This window comes from Ranitomeya variabilis, chromosome 1 (assembly GCF_051348905.1).
Source record: "Ranitomeya variabilis isolate aRanVar5 chromosome 1, aRanVar5.hap1, whole genome shotgun sequence".
NCBI lineage: Eukaryota > Metazoa > Chordata > Amphibia > Anura > Dendrobatidae > Ranitomeya > Ranitomeya variabilis.
Window position 1 is genome coordinate 528,310,413 of NC_135232.1, and position 20,977 is coordinate 528,331,389.

The 20,977-nt window shown below is 42.5% G+C and overlaps 1 protein-coding gene across 2 annotated transcripts in view; it reads right to left on the reverse strand.

Moving 5' to 3' along the window:
* The window catches only part of PLPPR3 (phospholipid phosphatase related 3), a 479,615-nt gene that overhangs the window by 30,386 nt on the left and 428,252 nt on the right, over positions 1-20,977 (reverse strand). For both annotated transcript variants that reach the window (XM_077254403.1, XM_077254393.1), the window contains one exon: positions 4,354-4,527. In XM_077254403.1, coding sequence (XP_077110518.1) covers positions 4,354-4,527 — 174 coding nt within the window. The remainder of the gene's footprint in view (positions 1-4,353; positions 4,528-20,977) is intronic.

A 20,977-nucleotide genomic window follows, 5' to 3' on the forward strand; every position in this document is an offset into this window, starting at 1 on the left:
CTAATTTACTGAGATAATGACTTTGGGGTTTTCATTGGCTGTAAGCTATAATCATCAACATTAACAGAAATAAACACTTGAAATAGATCACTCTGTTTGTAATGACTCTATATAATATGCGAGTTTCACTTTTTGTATTGAAGAATGGAAATAAATTAACTTTTTGATGATATTCTAATTTAGTGAGAAGCACCATGCTTGCATGGATGTCTGTGATCTCACTATTATGAAGCATAAGAGCCACTTCCAATGCCGTGTATTTTTGGTTGTCATTATGATTTAAAAAGAGAAAACACAGTAGTTTGACAATAATTGGCTTCACCAACCACTAACCATGAGTGGAGAAAAAGTTTTGATGTTATCATTCATATTCTCTGAAAAAAGGCCAAGAAAGCAAAAATTCTGCCAGGGTATGCTTTTGAGCACAATTGTATATGAAAATAAAAATTAAACTGTGTTATAGATTAATAATAACATTGGTTAAAATAACACAAAGCAAAGAACAACAGAGTGCCCAGTATGAGGAACTTCAATCCTATCCACAAGATAGTGAACTATCACAATTAGTACAATACAGTAACTATAAGGATACCCTTCATTTAAACAGAAATTGTTTATAGATATACATAAGTTAAATAACCATTTAGAAACTAGAATGGGGTATATCCCATAGGTCAGAACAAAAGGGCCCAATATAGCCGCATATCATTGTGTAAGTCTCACCTCCTTTTTTCCATTGGCTCTAACTTGTTTAAAAGGGCCACATCTCTTAACCCAGACACGCCCCCAGAAGAAGCAAAGGGCGAAACGTATGTCAGGGTGAGGGTGGGGCCCAAACTATCCATATTGTCTGGTTCAGCTGTCTTTGTGTTCAGGTACTGTGCCTTTTGCTATTATTGTCTGCATAACGGGATCACCCATTTATAGTACAGTTCATTTGCAGCACTTCTGATGTTGACATAGGTACAAATTGATTGTTGTATAATGACCAGAGCTCCTAATAAGATCCAGTGGGTCTCAAACCGAGACTGAGGCAGAAGTCACAATATTGTCCTTACTAAAATAACAGTAGGGGTGAGATTTAATATTTGAAAGAAACAGACTTAAATCCACTTATTGAATACACTCACTCAGCCGGAGCTGAAATCAATATGCCAATTCCAAGGTTCCATTTTTTAGTGTGTTTTACTGGGATATAGAATACATTTACCTGTCCAAAAGATCAAATCGGGTACTAAGAAAACTGGTGTAAATCGGCTGAGGTGATATTATGGGATCCCCTGTGATGGCACACTGAGTAGAAATAGATCAAAACCCACAATACAATATCTATAGATATAAGAGGAGCTCTAAAACACTTAATCTAGGGATACCTGGGTATCTATTATTATGGTACCATTAACCTGAGGGAAGTCTCTACTAAGGCATATAAATTGCATCAGCTGCAGCCAGTTCCAAGATCTTCGGCGCCAAAACAGCTATAGAAAAACAAAGCGCTGCGTCTTGTTGACCGGTGCCAAGCCCACACGCCAGGGACTTATAGTTCTGTAGCCTCAGGACATGGTACAGGACAGCACTTCAACAGGGCTTGTCCAGGTCCCTCTCTCCACGTAAGGTACAGGATGCCATCTTTCTTCCAGCAGTTACTCACAAATTCTCCTGAGAGCAAACCGCCTAAATCTGCACAGGATGTTTTCTTTTGCTTCTCAGCTCACCACAAAAGGGACTCCATAGAGCTCCACAGTCACTCAGCTCCCAAGAATGCTCGGTCCTTGTTCCACAGCAGAACCACAGGTTCCCAAGATGAAGGAGTTAAGACCTTTACACACACGCTGGCAGCAAACAGTCTTTATAGAGTCCAGTCTCCTTGCTTTTTCTTAGACTCACACACAGCGTCTATCATAGCAGTCTTTTACTTTACGTTCACATTTGCGGTCTGCGCCGCAGCGTCGGGCGCTGCAACGTCGCCGCATGCGTCATGAGCCCCTATATTTAACATGGGGGCACATGGACATGCATTGCACTTGCGTTTTGCGACGCATGCGTCACTGCGGCGCACGCGTCCGGGCGCAGAGGACGCAGCAAGTTGCATTTTTGCTGCGTCCAAAATCAACTAAAAAAAGGACGCATGCGGCGCAAAACGCAGCGTTGTGCATGCGTTTTGCTGCGTTTTTGTTTGCGTTGTGCGTTGCGTCGCCGACGCTGCGGCGCACAACGCAAATGTGAACGTAGCCTTACAGGAAGCTTCACTTCAATGCGTTCCTAAACAACAGACACTAGACCCCACCTCACACACAATTCTTGGGCTTTTTTTCTTAGCTCAGACGTGCAGCAGCAGGGTCCTAATGCTCTCCTGATATTATCACAGTTCATCCTCTAAGGCTACTTTCACACATCAGGTTTTTGACGTCAGGCACAATCCGGCGAATCTTGAAAAAAACTGATCTGTTTCATTTCTGCCGGATCCGTTTTTTTCTCATAAAGTTGTATTAGCACCGGATTGCGCCTGATGGCCTCATGTTTCATCAGTTTTTTGCCAGATCCGTCAAAAATGATTTTTCCGGCGGACGGAGAAAAAGTTCAGAGGAATGTTTTTTCTGTCCGGTGAAAAAACGCACAGCGACGGTTCCAGCGATAAACGGATGGAACGTGATGTGAAATGAGTGGATCCGGCTACTGATTCTGGTATTTTTACACTGAGCATGCCCCGTAGCTATGTTTTCCATTCTGGAGTCTCTCTCTTTTTTTTTTCCCCTCGGAACAGGAAGTCCAAACTCTATGCCCGCTAAACGAAAACGGATCAAGCAAAAAAACGGATCCGGAGCATCAGTTTTTCACAATTTGCACCGGATCTGTTTTTTTTTTAAATTTGCCGGATTATGCCTGAAGGCAAAAAACTGATGTGTGAAAGTAGCCTAAAGGCCCCGTCTCACATAGCGAGATCGCTAGCGAGATCGCTGCTGAGTCACAAGTTTTGTGACGCAACAGCGACCTCAGTAGCGATCTCGCTATGTGTGACACGTACCAGCGATCAGGCCCCTGCTGCGAGATCGCTGGTCGTGTCAGAATGGCCTGGACCTTTTTTTGGTCGTTGAGGTCCCGCTGACATCGCTGAATCGGTGTGTGTGACACCGATCCAGCGATGTCTTCACTGGTAACCAGGGTAAACATCGGGTTACTAAGCGCAAGGCCGCGCTTAGTAACCCGATGTTTACCCTGGTTACCAGCGTAAATGTAAAAAAAACAAACACTACATACTCACCATCTGTTGCCCGTCAGGTCCCTTGGCGTCTGCTTCCTGCTCTGACTGCCGCCGTAAAGTGAGAGCACAGCAGTGACGTCACCGCTGCGCTCTGCTCTCACTGTACGGCGGCTCAGTCAGAGCAGGAAGCAGACGGCAAGGGACCTGACGGGCAACAGATGGTGAGTATGTAGTGTTTGTTTTTTTTACATTTACGCTGGTAACCAGGGTAAACATCGGGTTACTAAGCGCGGCCCTGCGCTTAGTAACCCGATGTTTACCCGGGTTACCCGGGTGCTGCAGGGGGACTTCGGCATCGTTGAAGACAGTTTCAACGATGCCGAAGTCGTTCCCCTGATCGTTGGTCGCTGGAGAGAGCTGTCTGTGTGACAGCTCCCCAGCGACCACACAGCGACCACACAGCGACGCTGCAGCGATCAGCATCGTTGTCTGTATCGCTGCAGCGTCGCTGTGTGAGACGGGGCCTTTACAGTGGGATGATTTTTGCACCCATTTATTTAGCAAATTAAAGTTGCAACACCTAGACTTCTAACTTCATGACTGAACAGTATCTTTAATCACATATTCCATGTATACAGGACCCTATGTTGGGCCCTTGTGTTCTGACCTATGGGATATACCCCATTCTAATTTCTATATCGTAATTTAACTTATGTAAATCTATAAACAATTTCTGTTTAAACCAAGGGCATCCTTATAGTTACAGTATTGTATTAATCGTGATAGTTCACTATCTTGTGGATAGGATTGGAATTCCCCCTACTAGGCACTCTGTTCTTTGTTTTATGTTATTTTAACCAATGTTTTTATTAATCTATAATAAAGTTTAATTTTTAATTTCATACATGGCTCTCTTCTTTCGGCTATTCTCTAATATAAGTCTGAATTTCCTTATGTATACAATGATGGTAGTCTCACTCTCAAAGAAGCACTGGATGTTGAGATATGGAGCCTGAAAGTCAAAAGTTCAAAACATTATCAACCTTTTCCTCATCAGTGTATTACTATATGTGCCACTTTATCTTAAAATCTACATGTTTGTGTCTGACTTTTCTATACAATAATATAAAAAGTAATAGGAATGTACTCACCAAATAGGCAGCTATTCCTGTTCCAATAAGAAACCCTGCATACACATCCACTGGATGACTACGATATTGGGTGATTTGAGTTAAGCCACATACTCCAGCAGCAATGGAAAAGGAGAAAACTAGCAGTGGCTTCAGAAGCTTTGTACTGTCTGATATGATGGAGTTAAAGTACATCTGCAAGATCAACAATACAGAAATGTTTATGCCTTAATCTCAATACATAAAATGCAATAATTTCCACATCATTAATGTTGGCCTGGTCCATCAGTGCATCAAGCGATCCCACTGTGGTTAGAAACCCTTGCCGTAACACAATAAATTGACCCCAATAATCAAACCCAAGACCAACGCCATGTGAAGCTGTCTTTCAAACCAACCACTTTTCACTTGGGTCTACTGTATTTCTTTTAGGATGATTCATAAATAACCTAATTATTATTTATTTATTTATATATATAGCACCATTAATTCCATGGTGCTGTACATGAGAAAGGGGTTACATACAGAGTTATAGATATCGTTTACAGTAAACCAATTTTCAATGACAGACTGGTACAGAGGGGAGAGGACCCTGTCCTTGTGGACTTACATTCTATGGGATAATGGGGAAGAGATAGAAGGTTGGGGCTACAGCAGCTCTGGTGGTGGTGAGGCGGCAGCTCTGGTGGTGGTGAGGCGGCAGCTTTGGTATATTTACCAATATACCCAAAGTGCACAATGATAGCAACAACGATTGCAAGCAGTTAAAAGTGATTGTGAACATGTTTTGTAAAGTTGTGGGGTTGGCTTTCAGGTTTTTTTTCCTCTTTTCTGAATAAGGAACCCAAATTGGACACTGTCTACCATATACAGTTTGCTTTTTCATATTAGTTTTGGTCCATTCTTGGAGATACTGGCTAGTTCACATTATAATCTAGTTTCCTCGTTGTAATACTACAGAGGAGATTTATTATTCATTTTTTGTGCAAAAACAACAAGGAGAATTTTTAACCAAGTGACAGAGCCAATTTGGCACTTACTGACCAAGCCAATTTATACAAATCTGACCACTGTCAATTTATGAGGTTATAACTCTGGAACACTTTAACCGATCCTGCTGATTCTGAGAATGTTTTTTCGTAACATATTGTACTTCTTGACAGTGGTAAAATTTCTTCGATATTACGAAAATATGCAATTTTCAAACTTTGAATTTTTATGCCGTTAAATAAGAGAAATATGTCACACAAAATACTTAATAAGTAAAATTTCCCACATGTATCCTTTACATCAGCACAATTTTGGAAACAAATTTTTTTGTAAGGAAGTTATAAGTGTTAAAAGTTGACCAGCGACTTCTCATTTTAACAACAAAATTTACAGAACCATTTTTTTTAGGGACCATCTCACATTTAAAGTCACTTTGAGGAGTGTTCATGACAGAAAATAGCCAAAAGTGACACCATTCTAAAAGCAATGCCCCTCAAGGTGCTCAAAACTACATTCAAGAATTTTATTAACCCTTTACGTGCTTCACAGGAGGTGAAGCAATGTGGAAGGAAAAAATTAACATTTACTTTTTTTTTTTTACAAACATTTTACTTCAGAACCAATTTTTTTATTTTTCCAAGTGTAAAAAGAGAAAATGAACCACAAACTTTGTTGTGCAATTTCTCCTGAATACGCCGATACCCCATATGTGGGGGTAAACCACTGTTTGTAAGCACGGCAGAGCTTGGAAGAGAAGGAGCGCCAGTTGACTTTTTCAATGCAGAAGTGGCTGGAATTGAGATCGGACGCCATGTTGCGTTTGGAGAGCCCCTGATGTGCCTAAACAGTGGAAGCCTCCCACAAGTGACACTATTTTGGAAACTATGGGATAAAATTAAGCACACCAGTAGCGCTTCAGAAACTGTGAATCCTGCAGCGGATACAAATACAGTGCCACCCTTCTGTATTAGTAGCTATAAACAGGTATATATATATAAAAATAATCCGCGCTGGGTTCTCCAGTTTTGTGACCACTAAAGACCTCAAAAAAACAATAACTATTTGCACCTTTTATATGACTTTAAAAAACTATTAAAAAATAATAAATAAGTTTGTGCTGTGTTTTAAAATAGCTCCACCGTGGAGCACGATATTACCATAAGGAAATTCTGAGCGAGATAATAAATTGATTTTTTACCTGGTGCGGTATAGTCGATAATGTCCACAGTTCCCTTTAGTCGGTCTTTGTAAAAGTCCAAATGTGGAAAAATGCGGCTTTGGTGGAGTTTTTTTTTTTTTTTTCTTTTGCTTTCACGTGAGCGGGCTCCAGGCAGTGCCCCGGCCGGCAGCAAACAGCCCTATGCTCGCTCACTGCTAGTAGCGACTATGCGCTGTTGTGCAGCTCTCGGTTCTCTGCCTCTGCAGGACCTTGCGTGATGTCACGGTCATGTGATTGCTCACGTGACTTGCTACAGATAGCACGGTGGACCAATTTCCTACTAGTTTCAGAATAGGACGTATTCCTTCATCAGGGATGGTCCGTTCTAGATGTCCTCCACCTATATAGCCCGCATTGGTAATATGTCCACATCATATATTAAAGGCGAAAAGCTCAATCTCACTATTCAAGCCCTTCGGTGCTAGAGTGTCCAGTTGAAATATCATTTTTGTTTCCTCCCTGGACATCTGCTGAATATAATTTCCTCTCCGCCAGCTTTTATTAACAACTTTAAGGCCTGTGATTAGAATATCCATGCTTGCGCCATTATGATGAGTGAAAAAATGTTTCGACAGCGGGTGGCCTTCAAATTTTTTATTAATGTTTCTCAAATGTTCATTGATCCTTATTTGCAATGGTCGTTTAGTTTGACCTATATATAATTTGTTGCAGGGGCATTTAAAAGAGTAAATAACCCCTGTCGTATTGCAAGATATAAAATCTTTTATTCGCCACTCCGTGCTTCCGTTAGTAAGCGAGAGTTGTTTTTTTGTTTTTAATAATTTACACACTTTACAGTTCATGCAGGGATAGAACCCATGACCTCTGGACATGTGAGGATATTTGTTTGCACCATGGACGTGTGGAACCGTAGGAGCTATTGTATTTCCCAGATTGTTAGCCTTTCTGTAGATAAACAGAGGGTGCTCAGGAAGTTTGTCCCCTATAATTTTATCTTCTTTAAGAATGTCCCAATGTCTTTTTACTATCTTCCTAAGAAGATACGTATTTGCATTATACTGTGTAATAATGGGGACTGTTTCTAGAGGTGACTGTTTTAAACTTCTTCCTTTTATTTGAAGTAGTTTTGATCTGGGTATCTCCTCCACTGTGTTTTTTGCCAAAGATAGGGAGCATGGAGAGTAGCCTTTTTTCATGAATTTATTGGTGAGAAATTCTGCTTCTTGATTAAAATCATGAGTTTGAGAACAGTTTCTATGTGCCCTAATTAGCTGGCTCTTGGGTATATTCAAAAGCCAGCTAGGAAGATGACAGCTCTCTAGCGAAATATAATTGTTAGTTTCCGTGGGCTTGTGGAAAGTCTTGGTATGAATTTTCCCATTGCTAATAAAAATATTAAGATCTAAAAAATTTATAGATTCAGTACTGGTGGTACCAGAAAAATTTAAAAAATATGAATTTTTATGTAAATTAGTAATAAAATCTAGTAATAAATTTGGACCACCAGACCAGATAAAAACAATATCGTCGATGAATCTTTGCCAGAGTACCAGGTTCGCACCAAGATGCCCCCCATCATAGATGGCATGATGTTCCCATCTACCTACGTATAGATTAGCATAACTTGGCGTGAACCTGGTACCCATAGCAGTACCCCACTGCTGGGAGTAGTAGTTCGCTTCATATTTAAAATAATTGTGAGTCAATATAAAGTGCATACATTCTAAAATAAAAGAGACCTGTTTTTTTGGGAGAATTCCCTATTGTTCCATAAAGAATTTTGCCGCCTCACACCTTTTTTCGTGTTGAATAACGGTATACAAAGAAGTAATGTCCAATGTACCCATGATGTAATGCTCTTTCCATTCTATCTCATCCAGAATTCTCAAAATATGTGTACTATCTTTCAGGTAAGATGGAAGTCCCGGGACAATTTTTGTAGATGACAGTCTACATATTTTGACATATTTGCTGTCAAACAACCTATACCTGATATAATTTGTCTCCCGGGGGAATTGGTTTGATTTTTATGAATTTTAGGAAGATAATAGAAGCAGGGTATCCTTGGATGCTCTGTATTTATAAAAGTGAACTCTTGTTTATTAAGGATACCTTGTTCCCGACCTCTTTTAGTCAAATCCTTCAATTCTTGAATGTACCTATTTGTTGGATCTCTTGGTAAGAGGCTATAGGTCTGCTGATCACCAAGTAGGCGTAGGGATTCTTTCGTATAGTCTACCGAATTTAGAATGACTATACTTCCCCCTTTATCGGCTGGTCTAATTGTTATTGCCTTATTGGCTTGAATTTGTTTTAAAGCCTTACGTTCATTATTTGTTAGGTTATTTCTAAAATTTGAGCACCTCTTATTGGAGATTTTTCTAATATCTCGTATGACGTTTTCTTGAAATGCTTCAAAAGATTCAGAGTACTCTTGAACTGGGTTGAAATTCGATTTAACCCTTAATGAAGTATGTACAAAGGGGTCCACCTGGAAAGAAGGAGGACTAGTAGCACTACTACTTGTATCTTTAGTTTTTAAAAAGTGTTTTTTAATGGCTAGTTGCCTCATAAATAATTTAATGCCAATGAAGGCCTGGAATTTGTCAAATTTCGTGTTTGGAGCATACTTCAATCCTTTGTTTAATAGAGAGATTTCATTTTTCTCCAATCTATGTTTACTTAGATTGAATATTTTTTGTTGTTGTTCCTCCTCCCCTTTGTCTAATTCTTTTTTGTTGTTCTGTTCCCTCTTTTTTTGGGTAAGTTTCCCGCCCCTGCAGCCTCTTTTCCTACTTTTTTTTGACACGTCCATAGTGCAAACAAATATCCTCACATGTCCAGAGGTCATGGGTTCTATCCCTGCATGAAGTGTAAAGCGTGTAAATTATTAAAAACAAAAAAACAACTCTCACTTACTAACGGAAGCACGGAGTGGCGAATAAAAGATTGTATATCTTGCAATACGACAGGGGTTATTTACTCTATTAAATGCCCCTGCAACAAATTATATATAGGTAGTGTTGAGCGATACCGTCCGATACTTGAAAGTATCGGTATCGGAAAGTATCGGCCGATACCGGCAAAGTATCGGATCTAATCCGATACCGATACCCGATACCAATACAAGTCAATGGGACTCAAGTATCGGACGGTATCACTGATGGTTCCCAGGGTCTGAAGGAGAGGAAACTCTCCTTCAGGCCCTGGGATCCATATTAATGTGTAAAATAAAGAATTAAAATAAAAAATATTGCTATACTCACCTCTCCGACGCAGCCTGGACCTCACCAAGGGAACCGGCAGCGTTCTTTGCTTAAAATGCGCGCGTTTCCTGCCTCCTGTGACGTCACGGCTTGTGATTGGTCGCGTGCCGCCCATGTGACCGCGACGCGACCAATCACAGCAAGCCGTGACGTAATTTCAGGTCCTGAATGCCTAATTCTGCGCGCGTTTCCTGCCTCCCGTGACGTCACGGCTTGTGATTGGTCGCGTCGCCCATGTGACCGCGATGCGACCAATCACAAGGCTGTAGCGTAATTTTAAAATCCTGAATGCCTAGAATTAGGCATTCAGGACCTGAAAATTACGTCACGGCTTGCTGTGATTGGTCGCGTCGCGGCCACATGGGCGGCACGCGACCAATCACAAGCCGTGACGTCACGGGAGGCAGGAAACGCGCGCATTTTAAGCAAAGAACGCTGCCGGTTCCCTCGGTGAGGTCCAGGCTGCGTCGGAGAGGTGAGTATATCAATATTTTTTATTTTTATTCTTTATTTTACACATTAATATCGATCCCGATACCGATACCCGATACCACAAAAGTATCGGATCTCGGTATCGGAATTCCGATACCCGCAAGTATCGGCCGATACCCGATACTTGCGGTATCGGAATGCTCAACACTATATATAGGTCGAACTAAACGACCATTGCAAATAAGGATCAATGAACATTTGAGAAACATTAATAAAAAATTTGAAGGCCACCCGCTGTCGAAACATTTTTTCACTCATCATAATGGCGCAAGCATGGATATTCTAATCACAGGCCTTAAAGTTGTTAATAAAAGCTGGTGGAGAGGAAATTATATTCAGCAGATGTCCAGGGAGGAAACAAAAATGATATTTCAACTGGACACTCTAGCACCGAAGGGCTTGAATAGTGAGATTGAGCTTTTCGCCTTTAATATATGATGTGGACATATGACCAATGTGGGCTATATAGGTGGAGGACATCTAGAACGGACCATCCCTGATGAAGGAATACGTCCTATTCTGAAACTAGTAGGAAATTGGTCCACCGTGCTATCTGTAGCAAGTCACGTGAGCAATCACATGACCGTGACGTCACGCAAGGTCCTGCAGAGGCAGAGAACCTAGAGCTGCACAACAGCGCATAGTCGCTACTAGCAGTGAGTGAACATAGGGCTGTTTGCTGCCGGCCGGGGCACTGCCTGGAGCCCGCTCACGTGAAAGCAAAAGCAAAAAAAAAAAAAAACTCCACCGAAGCTGCATTTTTCCACATTTGGACTTTTACAAAGACCGACTAAAGGGAACTGTGGACATTATCGACTATACCGCACCAGGTAAAAAATCAATTTATTATCTCGCTCAGAATTTCCTTATGGTAATGTCGTGCTCCACGGTGGAGCTATTTTAAAACACAGCACAAACTTAATTATTATTTTTTAATAGTTTTTTAAAGTCATATAAAAGGTGCAAATACTTATTGTTTTTTGGAGGTATTTAGTGGTCACAAAACTGGAGAACCCAGCGCGGATTATTTTTATATATATACCTATTTTGGAAACTAGACACCTTAAGGAACTTATCTAGAGGTGTGGTGTGCACTTTGAACACCCAAGTGCTTCACTGAAGTTTATGAAGTAGAGCCATTAAAATAAACAAATCACATTTTTTCCACAAAAATGATCCTTTAGCCCCCCAATTTTTATTTTCACAAGGGTAATAGGAGAAATTAGACCCCAAATATTGTTTTGCAATTTGTCCTGAGTACGCCGATACCCTATATGTGGGGGTAAACCACTGTTTGGGCGCACGGCAGAGCTTGGAAGGGAAGGAGCACCGTTTGACTATTTCAATGCAGAATTGACTGGAATTGAGATCGGATGCCATGTTGCGTTTGGAGAGCCCCTGATGTGCCTAAACAGTGGAAACTCCCCACAAATGAAATCATTTTTGAAACTGGACACCTTAAGGAACTTATCTAGATGTGTGGTGAGCACTTTGATCCCCAAGTGCTTCACAGAAGTTTATAACATAGAGCCGTTAAAATAAAAAAAAATTTTTTTCCTCAAAAATGATTTTTTACTTTCACAAGGGTAACAAGAGAAATTGGACCCCAAAAGTTGTTATCCGGTTTGTCCTGAGTATGCCGATACCCCATATGTGGGGAGACCAATGTTTGGCACACATCGGGGCTTGGAAGGGAAGTAGTGACGTTTTAAAATACAGACTTTGATGGAATGGTCTGTGGGTGTAATGTTGTGTTTGCAGAGCCCCTGATGTACCTAAACAATAGAAACCCCTCAAAATTGACCCCATTTTGGAATCTAGAACCCCTAAGGAGCTTATCTAGATGTGTGGTGAGCACTATGAACCCCCAAATGCTTCACATATGTTTATAATGTAGAGCCATGAAAATAAAAAATCTTATTTTTTCCACAAAAATGATCTTTTCACCCCCAAATTTTTACTTTCAGAAGGATAACAGGAGAAATTGGACCATGAAAGTTGTTGTGCAATTTGTCCTGAGTACGTTGATACTCCCTATGTGGGGGGGACATCACTGTTTGGTGCATGGCAGAGCTCAGAAGGGAAGTAGTGATGTTTTGGAATGCAGACTTTGATGGAATGGTCTGTGGGCGTCATGTTGTGTTTGCAGAGCCCTTGATGTGCCTAAACAGTAGAAACCCCCCACAAGTGACCGCAATTTGTCCTGAGTACGCTGAAGCCCCATATGTGGGAGTAAACACTGTTTGGGTGCAGGGCAGAGCTCAGAAGGGAGGGAGCACCATTTGACTTTTTCAACGCAAAATTGGCTGGAATCAATGGTGGAGCCATGTCGTGTTTGGAGACCCCCTGATGTGACGTACTGTTGTGAATTTGGATTCTGGGCTCCCCCGGTGGCCGCTTGTGGAATTGGACTTGTCATCCTCTTTCCTGTTTCACCTGATTCCATCAGTAGTGGGTGTCGCTATTTAAGCTCATTTCTCTGGTGGTTTCTTGCCGGTCAACAATGTTATCTGATGCCTCTCAGTGCTTGTTCCTGCTTCTAGACAACTACTAGATAAGTTGGACTTTTGTCCATGTTTTGTTTTGCCTATTTGTTCCAGTTCACAGCTGAAGTTTTGTTACTGTGTCTGGAAAGCTCTCGTTGATCAGGGATTGCTACTCTGGCATTATGAGTTAATGCCAGAGTTTAAGGTAATCTCTGGATGGTGTTTTGTTAGTATTTTTCTGCTGACCATGAAAGTATACTATCTGTCTTCTGCTATCTAGTAAGCGGACCTCAAATTTGCTAAGACTATTTTCCTGCTGCGTTTGTTGTTTCATCTGAACTCACCGTCATTATATGTGGGGGGCTACTGTCTTCTTTGGAATATTTCTCTAGAGGTGAGCCAGGTCTTATATTTCCCTCTGCTAGCTATTTAGGTCTTAGGCCAGAGCTGGGCATCTAGCGATAAATAGGAAATGCTACCTGGCTATTTCTAGTTGCGCGGCAGGCTTAGTTCATGGTCAGTATAGTTCCATCTTCCGAGAGCTTGTCCCTCTATAGGCTTGCTATGATCTCTGCCTGCAGAGATCATGACAGTTTGACCGGCCCATAAAGTGTTAAAGACCCAGGTTGAGAAAGGAGAGTTATAAGAAGTCTGCTGGAATTTTTTTTTTTTTTTTTTTTTCCTCCAGTCTGCCTTGCTGCAGTCTTTTTTCTCTCTCTCCTCCTAATCTCTGTATGCTCTGTGTGCACCTGACAATAATGGATCTCCAGAGTGTAACTGCGGGTTTGAATAATCTCATCACGAAAGTACAAAATTTACAAGATTTTGTGGTACATGCTCCGGTATCTGAGCCGAGAATTCCTTTGCCGGAGTTCTTCACAGGGAATAGAGCTAGCTTCCAGAATTTCCGAAATAATTGTAAGCTTTATTTGTCCCTGAAGTCTCGTTCAGCTGGAGACCCTGCTCAGCAGGTTAGGATTGTGATTTCCTTGCTCAGGGGTGACCCTCAAGATTGGGCCTTCTCATTGCCAGCAGGGGATCCTGCGTTACGCGATGTGGATGCGTTTTTTCTGGCCTTGGGCTTGCTTTATGAGGAACCTCATTTGGAACTTCAGGCAGAAAAAACTTTGATGGCACTATCTCAGGGGCAAGACGAAGCTGAAGTTTTCTGCCAAAAATTCCGTAAATGGTCTGTGCTTACTCAGTGGAATGAGTGCGCCTTGGCGGCAACTTTCAGAGAAGGTCTCTCTGATGCCGTTAAGGATGTTATGGTGGGGTTCCCTTTGCCTGCAGGTCTGAATGAGTCCATGACAATGGCTATTCAGATTGATAGGCGTCTGCGGGAGCGCAAACCGATGCACCATCTGGCGGTGTCTATGGAAAAGACGCCAGAAAGTATGCAGTGTGATAGAATTCTGTCCAGGAGCGAGCGACAGAATTTTAGACGGAAGAATGGATTGTGTTTCTATTGTGGGGATTCTACTCATGTTATATCGGCATGCTCTAGGCGTACAAAGAAACTTGATAAGTCTGTTTCCATTGGCACCATTCAGTCTAAGTTTATTTTGTCTGTAACCCTGATTTGCTCTTTGTCATCCATTGCCACGGACGCCTATGTTGACTCTGGCGCCGCTCTGAGTCTTATGGATTGGTCCTTTGCCAATCGTTGTGGTTTTGATTTAGAGCCTTTGGAGACTCTTATTCCTCTGAAGGGGATTGACTCCACCCCATTGGCTAATAATAAACCACAATACTGGACACAAGTAACCATGCGTATCAATCCGGATCACCAGGAGATTATTCGTTTCCTGGTGCTGTATAATTTACATGACGATTTGGTACTGGGATTGCCATGGTTGCAGTCTCACAACCCAGTCTTGGACTGGAGAGCTATGTCTGTGTTGAGCTGGGGATGTAAGGGTATTCATGGGGACGTACCTTTGGTTTCTATTTCGTCGTCCATTCCCTCTGAAGTCCCTGAGTTCCTCTCTGATTATCAAGACGTCTTTGACGAACCCAAGCTTGGGTCGTTACCTCCGCACCGTGAGTGCGATTGTGCCATAGATTTGATACCGGGTTGTAAATATCCAAAGGGTCGTTTGTTTAATTTGTCTGTGCCGGAACATGCTGCTATGCGGGAATATATAAAGGAGTCTTTGGAAAAGGGACATATTCGTCCATCTTCTTCTCCCTTGGGAGCTGGGTTTTTCTTTGTCTCAAAAAAAGACGGCTCTTTGAGACCATGTATTGATTATCGGCTTCTGAATAAGATCACTGTTAAGTATCAATACCCATTGCCATTGCTTACTGATTTGTTTGCTCGTATAGAGGGTGCTAAGTGGTTCTCTAAAATTGATCTTCGTGGGGCGTATAATTTGGTGCGGATCAGGCAGGGGGATGAGTGGAAGACCGCATTTAATACGCCCGAGGGCCACTTTGAGTATTTGGTCATGCCTTTTGGTCTTTCTAATGCCCCTTCAGTTTTCCAGTCTTTTATGCATGATATTTTCCGCGATTTTCTGGATAAATTTATGATAATATATCTGGATGATATTCTGATTTTTTCTGATGACTGGGACTCTCATGTCCAGCAGGTCAGGAGAGTTTTTCAGGTTCTGCGGTCTAATTCTTTATGTGTGAAGGGGTCTAAGTGCGTTTTTGGGGTCCAGAAAGTTTCCTTTTTGGGGTATATTTTTTCTCCCTCTTCCATTGAGATGGATCCCGTCAAGGTGCAAGCTATTTGTGACTGGACTCAGCCCTCCTCTCTTAAGGGTCTTCAGAGATTTTTGGGCTTTGCCAACTTTTACCGCCGATTTATTGCTGGTTTTTCGGATGTCGTTAAACCACTGACTGATTTGACCAGACAAGGCGCTGATGTTGCTAATTGGTCCCCTCATGCTGTAGAGGCCTTTCAGGAGCTTAAGCGCCGTTTTGCCTCTGCCCCTGTGTTGCGTCAGCCTGATGTGAATCTGCCTTTTCAGGTTGAGGTTGACGCTTCGGAGATCGGAGCTGGGGCAGTGTTGTCGCAGAAAGGTTCCGACTGCTCCGTCATTAGGCCTTGTGCCTTCTTTTCTCGCAAATTTTCGCCCGCAGAGCGGAATTATGATGTTGGGAATCGGGAGCTTTTGGCCATGAAGTGGGCGTTTGAGGAGTGGCGCCATTGGCTCGAGGGGGCTAGGCATCAGGTGGTGGTATTGACTGACCACAAAAATTTGATTTATCTTGAGACTGCCAGACGCCTGAATCCTAGACAGGCGCGCTGGTCTTTATTTTTTTCTCGCTTTAATTTTGTGGTGTCATACCTACCGGGTTCTAAGAATGTTAAGGCAGATGCCCTTTCTAGGAGTTTTGACCCGGACTCTCCTGGTAATTCTGAACCCACAGGTATCCTTAGGGAGGGAGTCATTTTGTCGGCCGTTTCTCCTGATCTGCGGCGGTCCTTGCAAGAGTTTCAGGCGGATAGACCGGATCGTTGTCCGCCTGATAGACTGTTTGTTCCGGATGATTGGACCAGCAGAGTCATCTCTGAGGTACATTCTTCTGCATTGGCAGGTCATCCCGGAATTTTTGGTACCAGGGATTTGGTGGCAAGATCCTTCTGGTGGCCTTCTCTGTCACGAGATGTGCGAGTCTTTGTGCAGTCATGTGACGTTTGTGCTCGGGCCAAGTCTTGTAGTTCTCGGGCTAGCGGACTGCTGTTGCCCTTGCCTATTCCTAAGAGGCCTTGGACACACATCTCGATGGATTTTATTTCAGATCTGCCTGTTTCCCAGAAGATGTCTGTCATCTGGGTGGTCTGTGACCGTTTCTCTAAAATGGTCCATTTGGTTCCTCTGCCCAAGTTGCCTTCTTCTTCTGAGTTGGTTCCTCTGTTTTTTCAGAATGTTGTCCGATTGCACGGTATTCCTGAGAATATTGTTTCTGACAGAGGTACCCAATTTGTGTCTAGATTTTGGCGGGCATTCTGTGCTAGGATGGGCATAGATTTGTCTTTTTCATCTGCTTTTCACCCTCAGACTAATGGCCAGACCGAGCGGACTAATCAGACCCTTGAGACATATCTGAGGTGTTTTGTCTCTGCTGACCAGGATGATTGGGTTGCTTTTTTGCCATTGGCAGAGTTCGCCCTCAATAATCGGGCCAGTTCTTCCACCTTGGTGTCCCCGTTTTTCTGTAATTCGGGGTTTCACCCTCGATTTTCCTCCGGTCAGGTGGAATCCTCGGATTGTCCTGGAGTGGATGCGGTGGTGGAGAGATTGCATCACATCTGGGGGCAGGTTATGGACAATTTGAAGTTGTCCCAGGAGAAGACTCAGCGTTTTGCCAACCGTCATCGTCGTGTTGGTTCTCGGCTTTGTGTTGGAGATTTAGTGTGGTTGTCTTCTCGTTTTGTCCCTATGAGGGTCTCTTCTCCTAAGTTTAAACCTCGGTTCATCGGCCCTTATAGAATATTGGAGATTCTTAATCCTGTTTCTTTCCGTTTGGACCTCCCTGCGTCCTTTTCCATTCATAACGTTTTTCATCGGTCGTTATTGCGCAGGTATGAGGTACCTGTTGTACCTTCAGTTGAGCCTCCTGCTCCGGTGTTGGTTGAGGGTGAGTTGGAGTACGTTGTGGAGAAAATTTTGGACTCTCGTGTTTCCAGACGGAAACTCCAGTATCTGGTCAACTGGAAGGGTTACGGCCAGGAGGATAATTCTTGGGTCAATGCATCTGATGTTCATGCTTCTGATCTTGTTCGTGCCTTCCATAGGGCTCATCCTGGTCGCCCTGGTGGATCTGGTGAGGGTTCGGTGCCCCCTCCTTGAGGGGGGGGTACTGTTGTGAATTTGGATTCTGGGCTCCCCCGGTGGCCGCTTGTGGAATTGGACTTGTCATCCTCTTTCCTGTTTCACCTGATTCCATCAGTAGTGGGTGTCGCTATTTAAGCTCATTTCTCTGGTGGTTTCTTGCCGGTCAACAATGTTATCTGATGCCTCTCAGTGCTTGTTCCTGCTTCTAGACAACTACTAGATAAGTTGGACTTTTGTCCATGTTTTGTTTTGCCTATTTGTTCCAGTTCACAGCTGAAGTTTTGTTACTGTGTCTGGAAAGCTCTCGTTGATCAGGGATTGCTACTCTGGCATTATGAGTTAATGCCAGAGTTTAAGGTAATCTCTGGATGGTGTTTTGTTAGTATTTTTCTGCTGACCATGAAAGTATACTATCTGTCTTCTGCTATCTAGTAAGCGGACCTCAAATTTGCTAAGACTATTTTCCTGCTGCGTTTGTTGTTTCATCTGAACTCACCGTCATTATATGTGGGGGGCTACTGTCTTCTTTGGAATATTTCTCTAGAGGTGAGCCAGGTCTTATATTTCCCTCTGCTAGCTATTTAGGTCTTAGGCCAGAGCTGGGCATCTAGCGATAAATAGGAAATGCTACCTGGCTATTTCTAGTTGCGCGGCAGGCTTAGTTCATGGTCAGTATAGTTCCATCTTCCGAGAGCTTGTCCCTCTATAGGCTTGCTATGATCTCTGCCTGCAGAGATCATGACAACGTACCTAAACAGTGGAAACCCCCAATTCTAACTCCAACCCTAACCCCAACACACCCCTATCCCTAATCCCAACCCTAACCATAATCCTAATCACAACCCTAACCCTGACACACCCCTAACCCTAATCCCAACCCTAACCATAACTCTAATCACAACCCTAACCCAACACACCCCTAAGCCTAATCCTAATCCCAACCCTAATCACAACCCTAACTGCAACACACCCCTAACCCTAATCCCAACCCTAACCATAACCCTAACCACAAACCTAACCCTAATCCCAACACACCCATAACCCTAATCCCAACTCTAACCATAAGCCTAATCCCAAACCATAACCCTAATCCCAAACCTAACCCTAATCCCAAACCTAACCCTAATCCCAACGCTAATCCTAATCCCATCCCTAACTATAACCCTAATCCCAAACCTAACCTTAATCCTAACTGAGCACTGAGCACAGCAGCCGCATGCAAGCAGGGCACGGAAGCGCCGCTTTACAGCTACTCTTGACTACCACTAACAGCATCTGGATATTAAACAACAGAGGTCTCTCTACACCCTACTCTCTTCCTACCTTATCTTTACATCTGAAACTAAGTAACCCCATGAGTAAGACCCGGGAGGGTCGAAACACTGGGTTTCAGTTAGATTGTATTATTTTGACCTCCAATGTTTGTGGTTCTTTTTGATTTTGTGATTTGGAATAAAAATTGATGAACACTTTTTGCAAACTTACGAAAGAGAGTGTGCAGTGAATCTTACTTTCGTAGTTCTGAGACTAGCACAGTCCATTCCACCTGCACCTCACATTTCAGACCTGAGTGCACACCATTTTTTTCACTGCATTTCATATTGTACTTCATGACAGTGGTAACACTTGTTCAATATGACTTGCACTTGTTTGTCAAGAAATCGGAAATTTTACAAAAATTTAGATAATTACAAACGTTTAATTTTTGTGCCGTTAAACCAGAGAGTTATGTCACACAAAATAGTTAATAAATAACATTTACCACAAGCCTACTTTATATGAGCACAATTTTTGAAACATATTTTTTGTTAAGAAGTTAGAAAGGTTAAAAGCTGACCAGCGATTTCTCATTTTTCCATTTTTTTATTTTATGGACTGAGAAAATCGCAGTGTGCTGCGTTTATCAGCGTATTGCGCAAAAAAATCTAACAATGAAAGTAGTGTTGAGCATTCCGATACCGCAAGTATCGGGTATCGGCCGATACTTGCAGGTATCGGAATTCCGATACCGAGATCCGATACTTTTGTAATATCGGGAATAGGTATCGGGATTAATATCAATGTGTAAAAGAAAGAATTAAAATAAAAAATAGGGATATACTCACCTCTCCGACGCAGCCTGGACTTTACCGCCGTAACCGGGAGCCGTTGTACCTAAAAATGAGCGCTTGAAGGGCCTTAGATGACGTCACGGCGCTCTGATTGGTCCGTAGCGGTCGCGTGACCGCTACGGACCAATCACAAAGCAGTGATGTCACCTAAGGTCTTTCAAGCGCTTGAAAGACCTTAGGTGACGTCACTGCTTTGTGATTGGTCGCGTAGCGGTCACGCGACCGCTACGCGACCAATCAGAAGCTGCGGACATCTTCTAAGGTATTTCAAGCGCTTGAAAGACCTTAGATGACGTCACGGCTTTGTGATTGGTCGCGTAGCGGTCACGCGACCGCTACGGACCAATCAGAGCGCCGTGACCTCATCTAAGGCCCTTCAAGCGCGCATTCTTAGGTACAACGGCTCCCGGTTACGGCGGTAAAGTCCAGGCTGCGTCGGAGGGTGAGTATATCCCTATTTTTTATTTTAATTCTTTCTTTTACACATTGATATGGATCCCAGGGCCTGAAAGAGAGTTTCCTCTCCTTCAGACCCTGGGAACCATACAGGATACCGTCCGATACTTGGTGTCCCATTGACTTGTATTGGTATCGGGTATCGGTATCGGATTAGATCCGATACTTTCGGCCGATACTTTCCGATACCGATACTTTCAATTATCGGACGGTATCGCTCAACACTAAATGAAAGTCTATGGGATGAGGAAAATGCGGATTACACACGGACCATGCTTGTGATTTGCGAGAAATACGCACCGGTGTTTTATAGAAAAGCCGGTAATTCAGTGCAGTTTACAGTAAAATCACACTGACAGGTTAGAATAGAATAGATAAAATAAAGGTCTACACATAGAATAGGTATATACTGTATGTGTGTGTGTGTATGTATGTATATATATATATATATATATATATATATATATATATATATATATATATATATATACACAGTCATGGCCAAAAGTATTGACACCCCTGCAATTCTGTCAGATAATACTCTGTTTCTTCCTGAAAACGACTGCAAACACAAATTCTTTGGTATTATTATCTTCATTTAATTTGTCTTAAATGAAAAAACACAAAAAGAATTGTCCTAAAGCCAAATTAGATATAATTCCACACCAAACATAAAAAAGGGGGTGGACAAAAATATTGGCACCTTTTGAAATATCATGTGATGCTTCTCTAATTTGTGTAATTACCAGCACCTATAACTAGTGTTGAGCGATACCGTCCGATACTTGAAAGTATCGGTATCGGATAGTATCAGCCGTCACCCGAAAAGTATCGGATATCGCCGATACCGATACCCGATACCAATTCAAGT